At 37.5% G+C, this 18,036-nt stretch overlaps 2 protein-coding genes across 2 annotated transcripts; both read right to left on the minus strand.

Moving 5' to 3' along the window:
- Positions 1–1,798: 1,798 nt before the first annotated feature.
- Positions 1,799–3,293, minus strand: LOC18023629 (pentatricopeptide repeat-containing protein At3g14580, mitochondrial). Its single transcript, XM_006407003.2, has one exon. It carries the CDS (start codon positions 3,291–3,293, stop codon positions 2,079–2,081), a length of 1,215 nt encoding a protein of 404 aa, XP_006407066.1. The 3' UTR covers positions 1,799–2,078.
- A 327-nt stretch (positions 3,294–3,620) lies between these two features.
- LOC18023630 (putative callose synthase 8) lies at positions 3,621–13,824 on the minus strand. The gene is made up of 41 exons (XM_006407004.2): positions 13,505–13,824; positions 13,274–13,374; positions 13,024–13,145; positions 12,843–12,930; positions 12,648–12,758; positions 12,359–12,478; positions 12,183–12,275; positions 12,007–12,098; positions 11,780–11,906; positions 11,538–11,675; positions 11,388–11,464; positions 11,126–11,291; positions 10,592–10,723; positions 10,391–10,508; positions 9,989–10,317; positions 9,817–9,869; positions 9,657–9,717; positions 9,491–9,572; positions 9,348–9,397; positions 9,167–9,253; positions 8,949–9,083; positions 8,734–8,828; positions 8,571–8,655; positions 8,325–8,485; positions 8,107–8,230; positions 7,895–8,016; positions 7,654–7,801; positions 7,401–7,552; positions 7,216–7,322; positions 7,020–7,142; positions 6,869–6,937; positions 6,609–6,777; positions 6,393–6,504; positions 6,157–6,276; positions 5,958–6,073; positions 5,783–5,866; positions 5,580–5,692; positions 5,265–5,494; positions 4,330–5,178; positions 4,039–4,224; positions 3,621–3,952 (listed from the first exon to the last, which is right to left on the minus strand). The coding sequence occupies exons 1-41, from the start codon at positions 13,746–13,748 to the stop codon at positions 3,725–3,727; spliced, it is 5,919 nt and encodes a 1,972-aa protein (XP_006407067.1). The 5' UTR covers positions 13,749–13,824; the 3' UTR covers positions 3,621–3,724.
- Positions 13,825–18,036: the final 4,212 nt, after the last annotated feature.

Here is an 18,036-nt window from a genome sequence, read left to right on the forward strand (position 1 = left end):
AACAGGACCGCAAGCTCATGCTTGGTCTGTTTGGCCTCAGGACCGGCTCTGCTCATGAAATTGGAAATACATGCAAATATTAAGAATACTTTATGGGATTACCAGTTCCCTAGAATTTCATAACTCATTTCAGTGAGCCAGTCCTCATGGATCAGAATAATGGCACTGGCTCATGTTTTTTTTAGAAGCTGAAGAGAACTTCTCTTGAACATAGAGATCCTTTTATCACACCTTGCATAATAACCTGTGAAGTCTTGGAAACAAGAAAAACAACTTTAAATGGAAATACAACAACTTTTTATGAAATAACAAGATACCATGCTTTCCTCCACGTATCAAAGCTTTCTCATTTTTTTTCTTTATCAGATTTTAAGCCTAGCACGTCATCTAATCTGACACCAACATCTTCACCAGCCTTTTTCTTATCCTCCTAAAAACACATAAGCCATTAAATTCATTTCCTTTATAACCAGGGTAAGATCCAAAGTATTCAAAAGTTTTGCCTTACATGTTGGTCATAGACAAGTGTATCCAAGGTCGTGAACAGAGTCTTACGAATTTCAGCTTCTATATCACGTAAATGCTGTTTTAGTGTTCCTATTGTATGCATGAACTGTAGCAACGCATCTTGACAGTGCCAAATACTCTATGATCATTCTAAAGAGATTGTTTTATTCTTCTTTCGTCCAAGGTTGTACAAAAGGTAAAAGAATTGAGGAGTAAACATGGAAGGTAGTTATCAGAAAGATCAAGACCTTCTCTTCAAGTTGATCAAACTTGCATATGCATTCCGACAGCCTGAAGCGACCAGTGACAGCGAAACGGCTAGTATCTTCAAACTAGCCAACCCATTAATGGAATTTTTGAAGGTCTCGATATCCTGGCAATTTTTTTTTTCTGACTCCTCTTATTTCTTTTTCTAGCTGCTGAGTATTCGTATAGATTTGTGACCATTAATGATTGTGTCCTTATTTATTTATGTAGTTGTTTATTTAGTTGTTTATTTAGTTGTTTATTTAGTTGTTTATTTAGTTTAAAACAAATTAAAAGGGAATAGTCTAAATAAGGACATATCAATTGTTTTTGTTACCATATCCACCATAAGAGCTTCGAGTAGGATGAGAATATAAAATTCCAAGAAAAAGACTTATTAACAAATTATCAATGTAGAAAGCAAAATCAAGTAAATAATTGATGGTATATACTATATACTGGATACTCATGTGAAATATGTGCATGATTTGTACATTTTTTATGTTTCACTTTTTTCGAATTAAATTGAAGTTTTATACTAAAATCTCTATTTTTTATATTTCTTTTTCAAGTAAGATTTAGTCCTCTATTATCAATATATTTTTTTTTGCATGAGTATGAAAGTCCTATTGTAGTTGTAGTATTTTAAGTAAGAACATGTCTCATTTCTCACCATTTTCATACTTTAATTGGTTGTGTTATTAAACAATTTGTTCATTGCTAGCGTCTGAATTCTTTTTTAAGGTTTTTATTGGTGACCTTCCACAACTCTCTTCGCTTTCTGAGAAAAAAGGTAACTTTCTCTCTTCTCCATTTTGTTGAGAAATGTTGCGTCTGAGTTTCTGTTTTTTTTGTTCTCATTTAGGGTTTATTAGTTTTTGTCGTAGGTTGCATCTGTCAACGAGTCCTTCTCTTTGCATTTTTCCACAATTTTGTTTGATTCCTACTTATACGATGATAAACCTTTTATTTGTCTATGTTCTCTTCATATCTCGAGGAACTCAATCTTTAGACTAATTGTTCATCCACTTCATTCACAGAGATTTTGTTAACTTCCTTGATATTGTTAATACAAGGATCTATTCTCTTACTTTGTCTCTGACTACATATTGGTCAAGTCCTCTATCCAATGCAAAACATAATTGACCTGGATTCTGAATAAGAACTGCACCAACCAAACTGAATCCAGACTCTCCTGCAGCAAATTCGTTCCCAACAGACATCAGGAAAACCAACCACTTGTTGATTCTGCAACAGACCCAAACTCTGAGACATTACATAGTCCATGTTCTCTCTGTCAAACAATACAGCAGAATGTATAAACCTTATCCAAGAGTTTCCTGGCAATCTATAATGCGATCCAAATCGGCTTTAGAGTCGATGTTCCTCATAACTACGCAGCGAAGAACTTTCCACCACATCCCAGTTTTTGGAACAAAGCCATGATTCACCATTTGCCTCAAAACCCAGTCCATTTCCTCAACCGACTTCGTTTCGCAGAGCCCCAGAACCATCTTCTTGTACGACACAAAACTGGGTCTCATACCCCACGAGATCATCTGACTCATCATCTCTTTAGCTTCCAAGTTCCTCTTTTTATCCAAGAGACCATAGAGCACCTCCTGATAAGTCCCTGGATTTGGTTGACACCCTTTTACCCTCATTCTCTCCAGAAGCTCAATCCCTTCTTCAACCCTACCTTTCTTCCTAAGCCCTGAAATCAAAATGTTGAACGTGATAGTGTCCGGTTCGATTCGTTCCTTCTCCATCCTCTCCAACAATTTGAAGGCCTCCTCGAACTTTCCCTTGTTACAGAAACCGCGGATTAAAGGTGAAAAAGTCATCACATTAGGCCGTGATTTCTGTTTAGGAAATTCGTCGAGCACCTGGAGTGCAGCTTCCAGATTCCCACTCTCGCACAGTCCTTTGATGAGTATGTTCAAGCAACAACCATCGATTTCCACGCCTAATCTAGGAGCACTCACGAAGATCTTATGAATCTCGTCGAACAGCTTCGCGGAAACGAGTAGATTGAGAACGAAATTGAAACTTTTGACGCTTGGCCAGCATCCGAAATCCGGCATGCCGAACAGAATCTCAATCGCTCGATTGATTCTTCCGGCTAAGTTCCCGTAGATCCTCATCAGATTGTAGAAGAACTCCTCAGAAAAACGGCACCTTTTCTCGAGCTTTACATTTCTCATGAGCTCTTCGATTTCGTCGAACATCTTGGCTTGTCCGAACTTGTTGATCAGAAGGGCGTAGAGAGGTTCCGTCGGCTGATAATCCTTCCGTTTAGAGTAATGTTGGTAAGCCGGCATAAGAAAGCTTGGATCTTTGACATTTTCGAAGATTTTCAAAACCTCGTTCGGCGCCAACCAGTCCTTGTGCTTTAGCCTGGCGAGTTTAGCGTCACCGGAGTATCGCTGCGACGCCGTATATCTATCAGAAGAAGATGAGACAAGTCGAAGAGCAGAAGCAGAAAGTGGTTGGCTCTTTGAATTCCATGTTGCAGACAGAACAAGCCTCCGAAGAATCATTGTTTCTTCACCTCAAAAGAAACCGCGAACTGTTTATGTATTGGTCCAACAACACCTTAAACCAAGTGGTTTATTACGGTACGGAGAAATCTATTTGATTTTAGATAAAATAAACAAAAAATATCGATTTTTCTTTCTAATAATTTGTTGGTGTAAGATATAAAATAAAAAATAAAAATAAAAATTTTCAATTGGGAAATTTTTGAATCTGGTTCAGATCAGTAAACTTGAAAAACTTTCAATTGGGGAATGTTTGATTCCGGTTCAGATCGGTTAGAGTGTTCATCACTAACTCTTCAATTTCCACTACATTGAACACGAGTGAAATATGTTTTGTATGAATATAGTTTTTGTACAGAGCAATTAATAAGTGAAATAGTTACAAGATGTACAAAGCAAAGGAGAAGAAGAAAGAAGAGAAGCATGTTCATCTATTTCTTCTTCTTCCCTGCAAGAATAGGTTGAATTTGAAGCCTTCTGTTAAAAGCTTCGTTGAAGAGAAACCGCGTTTGAAACGCAGAAATGATAGGAAGCCATGCTAAGATGGCCATTGGTGCAAACAGAACGACTCCCATTCCATAATCATAAGCTCGAGCAAGAACTTGTGTGAACTCCCACAAGCTTGTCCCTTCTATCTTTGGCCTAACAGCTTGTGCAATCTGCAACAATGATTTTATGAAATACCATAAGAAACTAAATGTGTTATTTTCTTAAGAAAACATAGTGAATTGGGAAGGATTGGTACCAGAATCAGACCCCAACCGGTAGGCAAGAAAGCTAAGCAAGAGACTATAAGGTCCTTGAGAGAGAGGTGACATATGTTTGATAGAGTGATAATGACTGTTAAAATGCTCACGAAGACAAAGACTTTGAAGAACCGAAACACAAGATGTTTTCTTGTGCTGAACAGTTGCCTCCCTAGGTCTACGGCCTGTAAGAGAAAACAGAGAGAATTGTTTCTAGCTTGACTTTGGTTCTGTTTTAATGCATCTTCTACTTACTTCATCAGACTTAGAAAGAAGATGAGATATTTTACCTTTACTGTGAGAAAGGTGGCGAGGATCACGACCCAAGAAATTCCGTAGACTATGATATTCGTGCTGCTTTGGCTAATGTCAAGGTGATATACCAAACCATACTGATACACAAAGAACCTGAGAGAGAGTATTATCTCCAAACAGCGAGCTCCAACACCAGAGCCACGGAGATGGGCTTGCTCGTCGTTCCACCAAGATTGCCAGCTCTTGTCTTGCTGAATCCCAATCCCACCTTGCTCTTTGATCCACCTGTTCCAGTCTCTCCAGTCACCGACTATTATTTCCCAGGTAAAGCCTGAAGGGTTGAAGAGAAACGGGGCACATAACCAAGTAAGGGACATGAACCACACTGAGAAAGTGATGAATGAGTAAGCCATGTTGCTTTGAGATGTATGCTTGAACAACTCGTAGACCACCAGAAGAATGAGGAGCTCAAAGCCTTTGATGAAATGGCTTCGCGAATATAATCTGTAGTTTTCACTGAAGTTGGCGTGGAACACCACCACTTTACGCCCTGTGGGTCTGTATTTGGCGCCTCCATGGAGAATTGTCCTCCCAAAGTAATGCGTTTTGGTTCCTAGAGAGAAGGTGAAGAAGAATGCAGCAAGCTGAAGCTGCATGAGTATGAAATCTTGAAAAGCTATGAGAAATCCTTTCTCCAATCCAATCTCCATCACCATCGGTAAACCGGTCAAGAGACCTAGCTGAATAAATGATTGAGAGGCAAGAGCTGTTTCCAATGATTTTATGTTCTTCACCTTAGCCTCAAGAATAAGCGTTTTCTGCAACCCACTAAGCACGAGGTAGAGTTGACCATAGAGATAGATATAAATCCCCATCACTGAAATCTGTACAAACATAGGCAGAAGTTAGAACTCATCCACAACTGAGACAAGGAAGCATCAGTATTCAGCAAAAGATTCATGGACGTTACCAAGCTACTGAAGTAAAATCCAATGGTTGTGAAATAACAAGACAGCATCCTGAAGAAATCAAACCGTTGTCCTAAACGGTATATATCACGGCTAATAGTCTGCTCGCTGTTTCCATTAGCCACCTTGGCCTCAAACTTTGAGATCTGATTGAGGCCAACGTCACGACCTTTTCCAACTTGGAGGTACTCATTGTAGGTTATGCATCCGCGTCTTAGGGTGGTATTATAACCTACAGAGTACAAGGAAGAATGTTATTACAAGTAAAGCTTACAAAATTTTGCTGAGAAAGAAGTGCTTAAAATGTGATTTCATACCGGCGAATACGTCTTCGCTTAAGTTAATAGTTCTTGATGATTTACTAATACCACCCCTTGTTATGTGAAATATTCTGTCGAAGACATCAGGATGTCCATAGTGAAACCGAACTCTGTAAATCAATGAAGAGAAAAAGTTTTATGTTTCCGTGGCCTCGGCAAGTGGAAACTATGATTCTGAGGGTTTAAGAGTTAGAGATTGCCTGAGAGGATTAGCAAGAAGCCTTTGACCGATTGTGACAAAACTGGTTTCTTGATATGACATGAACCATGCTAGAGAAGAAACACTGCAATATCAGAAACTCATTAAATTCCCTTATGATGTCCTGGTTGTTTCAAAGAGTAAGATATTTATATACATGTAAGTGTGGAACAAACCTTCCGGTGAAGATGTGTTCCCTTAGCCCAAGAATTGTTGGAGGTCTTCTTCCACGGTTCCGAAGAAATTCTTGGAGGAGATTTCTCATTTTAAAAGCCTCTTCCAGATAATTATCCTAAATCGTTATGTGAGAAGTTTAAGAGGACGAAAAGGCGATTCATTGGCTGTACATCCAAGAGGCAGAAACATTAAACTTACTTGGTTCATGTCAATTGTCTGCAATGCTTCACCTCGAGTGAAAACTATGGCGTGATTTTGATTCTCAGGCTTCCCCTCTCCTATGTTAGGTGGTCCAGGAAGTTTGACTCGGTATATTTCCTAGATTATCAAAACCAGTTTTAATCATTGATTATTAATCACCATGTGCGGAAGATTCTACATTTCAACTTGCACATCGAATTATAAAGGAATATTGTAGACAAGCTTTTTGATACCTGATCGAAACCGTTGACAGCTTTAACCAATATAGAGTAGTAAACCTTCCTTGGAACATCCAACACGATTTCTTCCCTCTCCTCGACGTATGCAACACGGAGAGATGGATACCTAAGCGCAGCATTCATGCAGCTTTAGAGAAGCTTGTACAAACTCTGGCTGCTGACTCTTAACTGAGATCATGTACAATTGGCTACATAACAATCAAAGCTTACTTAATCATCAGGTCAAGTATGTCTTGCGCATGGGGATCCCCGGCTGACTTTTGGGCTCCAAACATTTGGCAAGACACAACATACGTGAACTTCATATCTGCTAATGCATCAAGTTGTGCGGCTAAAGGACGATTACTTCGTTCCACGTCCTCATATCCTTCAAGAATATCTAGAGGAGAAACAAGCAGACTGCATTAGAATAACTTTTTTTTTTCACACGGAAATCGCAAAGATCGGAGGCTAGAGTCAAGATGACAAACCTTCATCATCTGCCATGTCAAGGAAGGCCTGCAATTTCAGAGCTTCTCGGCAATACATCATACCACGAACTGTGTTACGCATGAAAACAAGATAAAAAAAACTTGTTATAGTTTCTTATTATAGTTTGGACATCTTATTATAGTTTCTCACCTGTTCTGCTCAGTGTTTGTCCACGAAATGATGCCCAGTTTCGAAGCTCTTCTTCTTTACCTTCTCTCTTTAATGCATCCAAATTCTCACATCCCATTCGCTCCAGAAAGTTTTTCCATTCATCTAACAACCCAGAGATTAGACAATCTTGAAACACGAGCAGAGAAGACAATAATCAATCAAAATGAATATTTACCTGGAAAAATCTTCTGCATATAAAAAATGATTGACACGCTAGACTTGGTCGAGTGTAGTTCCTTCGTTGAAAAGTTAATATCCTCCTGATAATGCGGTGTCAAAACACTGCAACCAAAGTGTCAGTCATCAATTGTTGATTCAAAGATTTGCATATCTTTCTTTAGGAAAATCGTGAAGGCAGACCTGAATGACATCATATTGCGTACTTTCGGAGCGTCTGGCATATCCATGAAAAGCGAAGTAGCAAAGAAAGATATGCGTCTTCGAGCTTCTAAGTTCTCTGGTATATCCATTGCACTATCTCTGATGGTTAACAATAACAGAAAACGCTGGATCTGCAGAAACCAACATAGAAATATCACCACACTGCAGAGCATTTTTCGCAGGATTGGAACATTTTGAATGAAGAACGCATTGCAGCACGATTACAAGGTACCTGTTCACTCAATGAAGCACTATCTGGAAGCGGAAAATGTATACATCTCATATCTCCATAGGATTCAAACAACTGTGGTTCTATAACCCTCATAAAAATTTCTGTGTCCTCTCCTGACCCCTCCCGCGACTTGAGCAAATCTAGAATTCTAAACATGCAAAGAATCAGTTTAAGCAAGTTCAGCTTTCCACTGAGAGAGAACTCAAAGGAACAGAGGCTACACAACTTCGAAATCACTAACCTGTCACCGTGAACCATCATATCATTTGTCACAAGCTCAAAGATATCTTGAAGAGCTTTTACAAGTTTACTATGCTGCTCTTCAATTTTCTCAACCTGAAGCTGCTCTTCACTTCCCTCAACCTAAAAAGCACAGAAGAACTCAAAAACATTTAGAAACGAAAAGCTGTCACTTTGAATCTGAAATCAATAGCAACACCACGAGATGATTACCAGAAGTTGAACCAGCTCAATACATTTTTCATGCAACGCAGGGAGCTCTTTCATCTTAAATTCTTCAAGTAAACTTGACTGTCTGATGCTTTCCTCTATCTCGTTTATTATGCCAGATATAATCCTGAGCCAATGTCAAAAATATCTAAATTACATACCGGAAACAGCAGAAGTTGAAGTAAAAGTTGTAACTGGATGAAGCTACTATAAGGCTTTACTTTTTCTCGAGATCACCAACAACAAGAATCTGAAGAATGTACTTCAAAGATTCATAGCATTCTTTTACTGCATAGTACATGTACTCGTCTCTCCGAATCCTTCGATACAGAGCCTCATCCTTGCCGACAAAGTCTTTTGCAATGCTCAGAGCTGTTGAAAACTAGTAAGATGGGGCAGCTATATTTACCAACAAACCGAAATTCCAACCAAAACAAAATTGTGTAGAAAAATTGTAAGAAATGTACCTTATTTGCAAGGAGGAAAATGGGCCAACGGATGATCCCGGATAATACCTCCGATGACATCGGCATTGTCATCAAATCTAGCTCCCTAATCATATAAAATACAGAGTTACATGCTATCTATTATATATGTAACATGCAAACAATACCGAAGAGAGCAATTTACTTGTTACTTATCAGATCCTCTCTTCTGAAACTGTTAATGACTTGGTTCCAGACCAAGACAAACTTGGCCATACTGTTTTTCTGGCCGTCTGACCCCTGGAAACAAAAAGTAGACGACTTCTTTATACGGAACTCAAATATAGTCCAGCTCATAAAAAAGTGTACAGTGTTTAGTCTTTCGGCATATAGACGTGATCGATTCAGAAACCCTCTTACCCTGCCTAAATTGAAAGGGAAAAAGCCTCTTTGTTTTCTCCTTTTCTCATTTTTCGTTGAGTGTGGAAGAAGGGATGCATTGAAAGCAGAAGGTAAAGTATGAAAGCGGCCTCTCAACATGCCTAAAGTTCGAATCTGGATGCAAATGAAAGACTATATTAATAAGGCCAAGAAATGCACAAAATGACAACTCCCGCATTGAAGAAATGTGTGCTTACCTCACCAAGGTGATGCAGAACTCCATACAACCCACCAAAGATAGTACAGAAAACTGAATACCATATTTGTGTATCCATGAAATAGACCTGAAAATTTCAACGTTTGTTTCAGAACAGAAGTTAAGCGATAGTTTTTCATAAACCCTCATATTTCTGTTTTATTCACCTACTGAGAACTCACCACCATGATTGGCGCCCATACTGCTACAATAGCAGCAGCATTGCTCTTCACTATTAAAGGAGAAAACCAAAAAACGATATCTTTAGTGCGCCACAATACATTACATTAAAACAGAAGAAAAAAGGTTACAAGTAAAGACCAACCGTTTGGGAAAATTTCATGCCATTCATAATTACGCACGCCAACTTTCATTATCAGTCGTGTAGGTTCTATTAAAGGTTTTATCTGCACGTTCAGATCATACTGAATGTAAGAAACTGTTTTGATATTCAACGCATACAACAGAAATTATCAGTAGCGCCTATGTACCTCAAATGCATAGCTGAAAGCAAATTTGGTCAAGAGAACCAGAATCCAAAAGAAGGTGTATCTGAACAAACCAAAAAAAAAAAAAAGAGAAATCAAAATCACAAAAAAAAATGACATGACTAACAAAAGAAACACATTGGAAAATTGGCCTGAGACGTACTTGAATTGTGATATCTGAGTTTCTTGCACTCCTCGGCCAACGTACAACCTAGGCTGCAGAAATAGCTAGCTTTATAAAGTAATCGGATTGTAACTTGTAAAGTGAGATTGAAATACACCAAAGGTAAAACATACTAATTGAAGAAACTGTTGAATTTCTGAGATTAAAGTACCTGTCCCCACCAAGACAAAGTTTTGAAGATACGATGATTGGAGGTCTCGATGTATTTGCTAATGGCAGGAACGAAAAACAAGACCAACTCAATTGCACTTCCGGTCAAGTATATCGTGACTGCTACCATATACGGAGAAAAACACCATTCACCAAGCCAGGTTTTGTAATTTGTGAAATAACAAATGTATTTCCTTCTTGAATGAGAATACAGCACTGGTAAAATAATAGTCCACATAGCAGCAAAACCCAACTTCACCATCTGCTTCTTCTTTTCACCCATCGGCATTGTGTTTCTGGCTTTCCATTTGAAGATTATGTCAAGAATATCTGCAACAAGCCCCTAAACTGTCAGCAATAAGTATTGTATCTTACTTTATACATTAAGAAAATGGCTAATAACCTTTTAAAAGCTTTATAATTGCAGAAGTAATGAAAATGCTCATGACATCTTCAAATATGTTGGCGTTGAAAATTTGGAGTGGAGATCCCACATCATGACAAGCCATAATTATCAATGCCTGAAAGGGAAATAAGAATCTCATTGTTTGTAAATATATACTTGGATATAATTTGAAAGATGAAAGAGCAGAAGAAGAGGAACCTGAAGAGACAAAATAAAGAAGCTCCACATTCTGTCAAAACTCCGGAATATCTGCCAGAAGGAACGAGTCTCCACAAAATTTGTCTTCCCCAGCCATCTTGGGGTTGCTTTAATTTGCTCCTCACTGATTGCCTGCAGTAACGAAGACATCACATAGGACAAGGAAAAATATACGCATGCAGTGTTTTGAGACATACAAGAGAATTCTTTGTTAGGGTTTTTAAAGCAATGCAATTTGCTGAACCTAAAAACATTAGTCCTAGTGACACAGCTCGAGTTCTTTTTCTGAATTCTGACTTTAGAAGCCGTTCACTAACGAATTGACCGATTTGAATAATGTGCTTACTTAGATATTAAGCCATAGATAATATGCTCCGTAGTCTCCTCAACAAGCTAGGAACACCATACTGCTATGTCACAAATGAACAGGCTACTGATGAATAAAGCTTTCATTATCTTTTAGATTACTTAGTGTTTATATGCAAATGCATAATCCGGGGAAGAGATGTTTCCATGAGTTAGAGGGATATGTACCCCAAGTTCCTCGTCATCCTCCAACTCTTCATCCGTTTTCTTTGTCTGCTTGCGAAATCCAAGCATTCCTCGCCATCTCCTAGGTTTACTGGTATCCAGCGATTCTATACAAAAAAAATCATGGTCCAGACGCATTGGCCAGCCTATTTCGAAGCATTCAAGAGACCTGTGGAAAGACGTAACTAATCTTATCAGTGATGTTCCCGTCTTTTAAAAACACAGACATGGTAGCAAAAAGACATTGTATAGTGAATGTTCTGACCAGAAGAACTCGTTCAGGTCATCGTAGTTTCTCCACATAGAATGATCTGCAGTTCCATTCTTGTTCTTCTCAGCTTCCTGCAGACATAAACTTTACAGTTGGCTACTCATTTTTAAGACAGTTAAAGCACCCCATCAAATAGAAGATCACCTTCTCGATAACTCTGTATATTGGGGTAACTACATTCTCAAGGAAAGATTCGTTTCCCCCACCATATGCTGGCTCGACTTTCTCCCCAGTTATCAGACTAACGTCACCGGTCAAAACTCCATGTAATTCATAAGCCATCTGAATTAAACATCAACATCAGTGTTATGAATAGTGATCAGATACACTGATAAACTTTTGAAGAAGATGTACTAAAAACATATAACCAGAACTTTTCAGCTTACTTGGTGGAAAATATAACACAAGCACTCTGGCATGAACCTCAAATTCGAAGCTTCTCCCCATATGAGAAGGTAGAGTCCTATGTATAGTGTTTTATATTGTAAGGCTTCCTGTTTCACATAGGGCAACCTGCAGGTGGATTGTATGGTCAGATTTTTAGAAATAAGCACGGCCTAAAGAGATGAAACAATACAGAATGTCGAACAGATGAAAGATATGCTAAGAATACCTGATGTTATTTTTTCTCCCAAGAAACTTGCACCAGCTTGTGTAGTTCTTGAAAAATTTCTTCATCAATGCATCTACTGCCTCATCTCCAGACTGAATACATGAAATAAGATTATGTCAAATTTCAAAGATGGATAGCTAAATCATTTCAACAAAGAAGGGGAGTAATAACAACACCTTTGGTGCTGAAGACTGTTTCTGCGGTTGCCTTATGATGGTGTTACTGAGTAGTAGGATCATATGCTCTCTCTGATTGGCAACATTTCCATTCTAGGATAAAGATAAATTGAAATTTTGGTTACTTTACGTAATTCCAGTCTTCACAAAACCGATAACAAGTTCCTGACAAGTACCTGGAACCCAAATGCGTACTGCAGGAATTCAAATAAATCCACAAAAGGCTGGTGTCTCTGAAACTCCTCTGGAGGAGGCAACCCGCGAGTGTTACGCACAATTGCAACAGCTGCTTTAATCTGTAGTTTATAATTCAAAGGAACATTTCACCATGAAAATTTCAGTATGCTGCGAGGCATAACCAGGCATACTACAATGAGAAAGATATAACAAGAGAGACACCAAATAAAACAGGGATTACTTGGTAAGAAAACAGAATAATTCGCATGAGTCCATATATGTTTATACCTCAGGCAGATGCATAATTGCTTGGTGTACACCTCCTCTGTCAAGCGGAAGAATGTTATATGGTACATAGAATTCAGATTTAGCCCTAATACTTTCTCTATCCGCAATGGCCTATATGTCAGAAACCATCATTTCAAGTTAGATATACAAAATTTCGAAAACAGATGCACACGTTATATAGAAAGAGGCCAAAACCTGCGGGCCAGCGCCACTTGTTACTGTCTTTAGAACTTCATACAAAACAGAAGCAATTCTGCGTGCGTTAATCAACTTCTCTCGCCGACTGATAAGATTCAAAATTTACCAGAGTTTAATGTTGGATAGCTGAAATTGAAGTAGAATTATGGTTAATAGATTAACAAAAAAAAAAGGATACCTATTATCAAGATTGAATGCGGCACCATGTCTGATAATGTATTCCTTGTAAGCATGATAAACACGTTTGAGTTCCCGAACATCACTCTTCTCCTTTCTTCTTCTCACAGTAAACTCTTCATCCTACAAGGAAAACAGATAAGTCAACCAAACGAAAAATTGAATATGTGGACACTGGTCCACATTACTCATCTGATCGGTCATAATTTGAGCCCAAAAAAAAGAAAAGAAAATAAAAACATAGACTTTGCCTGTTCAAGCCTTTGAAGAAGAGAAGTTTTGAACTGCCGTACACCTCTTCCTGTGGAATTTCTGTCCATGTGGTGAGCAATCTCGAAAGCATGAAAACGGCCTGCCAAGGAAAAGTTTCAATTTTTCAATTTTCAAAACGTTGTTAGTGAGTGTGATTATTGAATTATAGAAAAAGAAATTAGAAGAGGTAATTACTAATTAGAGAGAGAGAGACAGAGAGGTAAACTCACAAAGATAAGCAATACGAGGTTCTTCAGACTCAACCAAGTTTGCAATACGAAGAAACCTCTGGATCTCGGAGGCTAATGTCGCCGGAAGCCTCTCGCTGTCGAATGGCTCCGACACGTGTTCCCGAAAAGTGAGTGACCTCGTGAACTGGCGGCGTTCCGGCGAATCTCCCGGACCCAGAACCGGACGTGAGTAGCTCGTGCTTGGGACATCGATGGGATCCACGGGGACGATTTCGTGAGACATTATTCTGGGATAAATATCAGAATCAGACGAAAGCTGATTCCTTTAAGGGTTTGGTCGGTGGGGTTTTGGAGGGAAAGCATTCGGGAGGGAGGAGAATGGTGGAGAAGGAAGGATTTTTATATAAAGCGGTAATTGCTTAGCGAGGTTAGTTTCCATGGCGGAAAATTTGAAGAAAGGAGGGATTTTTTGTTTTTTTTTTTAAGAGAGATGATGATGGGTGCGATTTCTTTTTTGGCTTTTGCTTTTCTTTATTAGTTGGCCGTTCTTTTTGAGAGGGAAAACGATGAGAGTATATAGGTTATTTGCGGGAACAAAAAGAAATTTCCCATATATTAAAATAACGAAATTAATATTTTCCTTTCATAAAACAATTCAATTCAGTTTTCACTTTACTATAAGTCTATATATAACCTTTTCTAGATAGACATTGTTGCGTCAGAAAGTTCATTTTCATAGATAGGTGATAGACGAAAATAGAGCAATTTCTTTTTTTGTTTTTTTTGTTAGTTTAGTTGAGTAACTTGAGTTTGATTCACACAAAAACAAAAACTTGATCTAAATATGGAAATTTTAGATACTTGTTAAGTTCGATTTTCAGAAATTGTAAGATTAGGTCCGGATTTTAGATAGCAGGTCTGAATTTTGATTACTACGTGCCCATAGAGGAGGATTATATTGTTGATTAGCTAATATGATTGGTCTTAAAATGTCAGAGTAGAAGTACTGAAGTGGGAAAGGACTTTTAATTAAATAACTAAGTAAGCTTTTCTCAAAAGAAACAAAATAAAGAAAGGGTTAAAGTAATTAGGATATGCGGAAACAGACATTTTCTCCCAGTTTATTGAAAAATAAAATTGTTTTTAACTGAAGAAAGTGGCATCACAACAATTAGTTTACACCATAATACCAACGTGCATGGAAGGAAAGAAAAAAACATAAAAGGAAAGGTTGATTGACTGTAAAGCAGCCAAACACTTATTTAAATAAATTGGAATATAAAGCATTTGCTTCCAGAGTCGATGTGCATATGCATCTATTTCTTAGTCACTAAGAATCTTATATATAAAACGTGATAACTCTCTCCAGGTGCTTGCCACGTTAGCACCGGAGAAGTTGACACGTGGCACTTTATAAAATAAATGAATAGCCTCTTTTCATCTTCTCAAACGAGTCAGCTTCTGAATTTTGGAAATCTTTGTGTTTCATAACTCTTAAAAATTAAAAGGGTTTAATAGCCAGCAAGCTAGACAGTCACGCACATAAATGTACCCGTGAAATCCCCAACCCGATATATGCTCATAGCCTTCTCCAAATGTATCGAATCGAAGTGTTATGAATTGGTGAGAGAGATTACAATACGAATAAGGGAGAGAGATTTCTGTTGATTGGGTTCGAATCTTGTGGTAGCTTTTTCCTTCTCGAATATGGAAAAGGGGTTTGAGATTTTGGTTGTTTTGTTTTGGTTTTGGTTATGGATTTTGACAATAAGGTTAACAAGTTCAATTCTCGTGATAATTATCTATTCGAAGAAGGTGGCAGCACTGATAGCAATTCTCGCGACGAGGGAGATGTATTTGCCTCAGTTGTGTGTTCCATTTGTCTCGAGACATTAGCTAAAAATGGCTACCAACCTTGGGCTAAGCAGCCTAGGCTTCAATTTGATTCGATAGAATTTGCTTCATTGTCTGAAAAGTAAAGCATTTTCTCCATATTTCGCTTTGATAATTTGCTAGCAAAAATGTACATGGCTCAGCTTGACAAACGGTTGACATTCATATCTTGAAGTAAATGTCGGGGATTGGGTTCTTGAAAAAGATATTATGATATCAGAGGATACCCCTAAATGGTAAGAAGCTCTTAATTTGAGTCCTCTCAAATTCGGTTCCTCATCTGCATTACTTTATAGTTATTTGCGTCCTTTACCGAGAGTTTAATTATTAACAGAATTTTTCTTATTTTTTTGATTACTTGAATTCCATATCGAAAATGTCTTCTGTTTTTAGGATTGGTTGTCTATATTATCCCCTGAAATAGAAGAACAAGGTTGTGCGTCTGGAAACCACCCATGAGAGATGAGAATGCAATGGCTTCCGTGAAAATTTTCGGGGAGGAAAAAGCTCCTTACAGTAAGGCCTTTTTAATCACAAGCTTGCCTTCTTTCTGAAACTTGAAGTTGGCATATCCCACTGGTGCCTTAGTCCATTGCGATCCATATAAAATTACAATGAAACTGAATTTTGTGTGCCGTTGAGAGCTCTTTTGTGTTCCTTCAAATTTTGCTTCCATGAAGATTTGGTCGTCTATATGTGTTTTTATCTCTGGAAGGCATGAAATATAATAGCTTGGTGAAGTATCTTCGACTAGAGTCTATTTAAGAACCAAAATCATAGTTGTCTCTGTTATTTATGATTCATAATTGGTTAAGTTAACCCTTTTGGAAAATTTGGGCAGCGGAAGAAGGCAAGCATGATGCTATAATTACTATCATGTTTTTTTGGGACTAATTGTTAAGAGGAGGTGCTATTATGTTTATCAGTCCGAGAAGAAATGGAGGGAATGGAGAAGAGACACAAACAACATGGATGTAGAGTTGGTTCCATGAGTTATGTTGACAAAGGGTTATATGAGAAGGCTTTGAGGAGATGAATAGTGATATACCAAAGAGAGAATGGAAGCATTTTTTTGATCTTGGACCACCCTCCTTTTCGTTACTATGTTTTGTAGACAGATGACTGGTTTGCTATAAATATTTCTTCGGTTTGATGTTATGTTAAAATACTTCGAAAATTAGTTGAGTTTTACAGAATATACTATGACTGAATTGTCTTCTTTTCTTAAATAAGAAAGATATTATCTACAATCCCTACTTAAAAGATAAAACATATAGACGCATGAAATTATTTTGATTTGTAACATGTATGCATGCAAATATGTACATATGTAAATTATGCAGGTGTATGATATACAATTTGATTTAACTAAAAATCCACAAACAAACAAAAACAATGATAAATATATATTAGAAAAAGGTTGTCTAAAAAAGAAACCGCGTTTATGCGCGGGGTATTCACCTAGTATACTAAAAGATCACAAACTCAAAGTGGAACTAGTGGTAGTTCTGTACTAACATAAGAAGTGTAGTTCGTTATAATGTGATTATTGGGCCTAGTATGTAAAAATACACTTTTAAACCTATCTTCCAATATATACTTATTGGATTGGTTTATCGAAAGTGCATGGGCTTTATGTCATGTTGTACCTACCGTTTGCCAAGTAAGCAAGCCATGTTTTTAAACTTTGTTAAGAAAATTGCATTGTACCTCCCATTCCAATTCTACCTCCTTTGCTCTTTCAGCCAAATTCTTTTGCGTTTTATGTAACTTTTGTTTTTGAAGATTTAAGGTTTTGTAAATCAGTCCATTGATTTGTTACTTTCACTCATTTTTTCATATTCCTAATGGAATCCGTAATTATAGTATTGAGTCAGAGTTTCTCTACCTGTCTTTAACATCTTCTGCGGTGATAAATGAAGACATCGAGCCCCATTGTTGGAATTATCGGTGTTTTGAAGTCAACGGTGGCAACATTCATGGTACTTGTATTGGAGAGCTGGTTAGAAGATTGAGTTGTGGATTTGAGTTTCGAAATTGCTATCCGAATTTATATATTCCCCAATACCACCATATATATGATGTGAGTTTTCGACAAGAAAATATCTTGCGGCTGATATATTAATGGCGTTTATACCTAGAAAATACGAAACGAAAGCAAAACTTCGAATTAATCGTAGACTTATGATGAAATAGAGACACAAAAGCCAACAGAAATAATTCATCGGAGACAAAAAGCCACGAATAAAGAGATTTTTTTTTTTTTTTTTTTGGTTCAAGGGCTAAATCAAGAGAATCCAATACTATATATAAAGAAGAGATTAAAGCCTAAAAAAAATAGAAATAATAGGAATGAAGAGAGTAGATCTGGTTCTTACCTTTGCCATCAACGTCAACGAGTATTCATCAAATTATCATGCTTAAAATCTATCTTTTAATCACACAAAAAAAAAATCGTGTGAACTGAAGTTTATATGTATCCAATTCATGTTGACACATGCTATACTTTTGGAAATTAATCTCTCAAGTGATAGTTACATTTCAATTATATATATATATATATATATATTAGAGTTAGGTGGTTAACCGGTTGATTATTATTGGTTAAGCTTCCCTTTACTTAACCAATTCTATATATATTTGTACAGTGACATTTACAGTTGAATAACAGAACATTT

This window comes from Eutrema salsugineum, unplaced genomic scaffold (assembly GCF_000478725.1).
Source record: "Eutrema salsugineum unplaced genomic scaffold, Eutsalg1_0 scaffold_13, whole genome shotgun sequence".
Taxonomy (NCBI): domain Eukaryota; kingdom Viridiplantae; phylum Streptophyta; class Magnoliopsida; order Brassicales; family Brassicaceae; genus Eutrema; species Eutrema salsugineum.

What these genes read in the sequence shown, in the direction of transcription:
- LOC18023630 (XM_006407004.2), bottom strand. Translation starts at nt 13,748, where the DNA reads ATGTCTCACGAAATCGTCCCCGTGGATCCCATCGATGTCCCAAGCACG. An exon ending in AGACAATTGACATGAACCAA is followed by an intron (nt 6,074 to 6,156) that starts GTAAGTTTAATG and finishes ATAACGATTTAG; the next exon opens with GATAATTATCTGGAAGAGGC. An exon ending in CCGGTTGGGGTCTGATTCTG is followed by an intron (nt 3,953 to 4,038) that starts GTACCAATCCTT and finishes TCATTGTTGCAG; the next exon opens with ATTGCACAAGCTGTTAGGCC.
- LOC18023629 (XM_006407003.2), bottom strand. Translation starts at nt 3,293, where the DNA reads ATGATTCTTCGGAGGCTTGTTCTGTCTGCAACATGGAATTCAAAGAGC.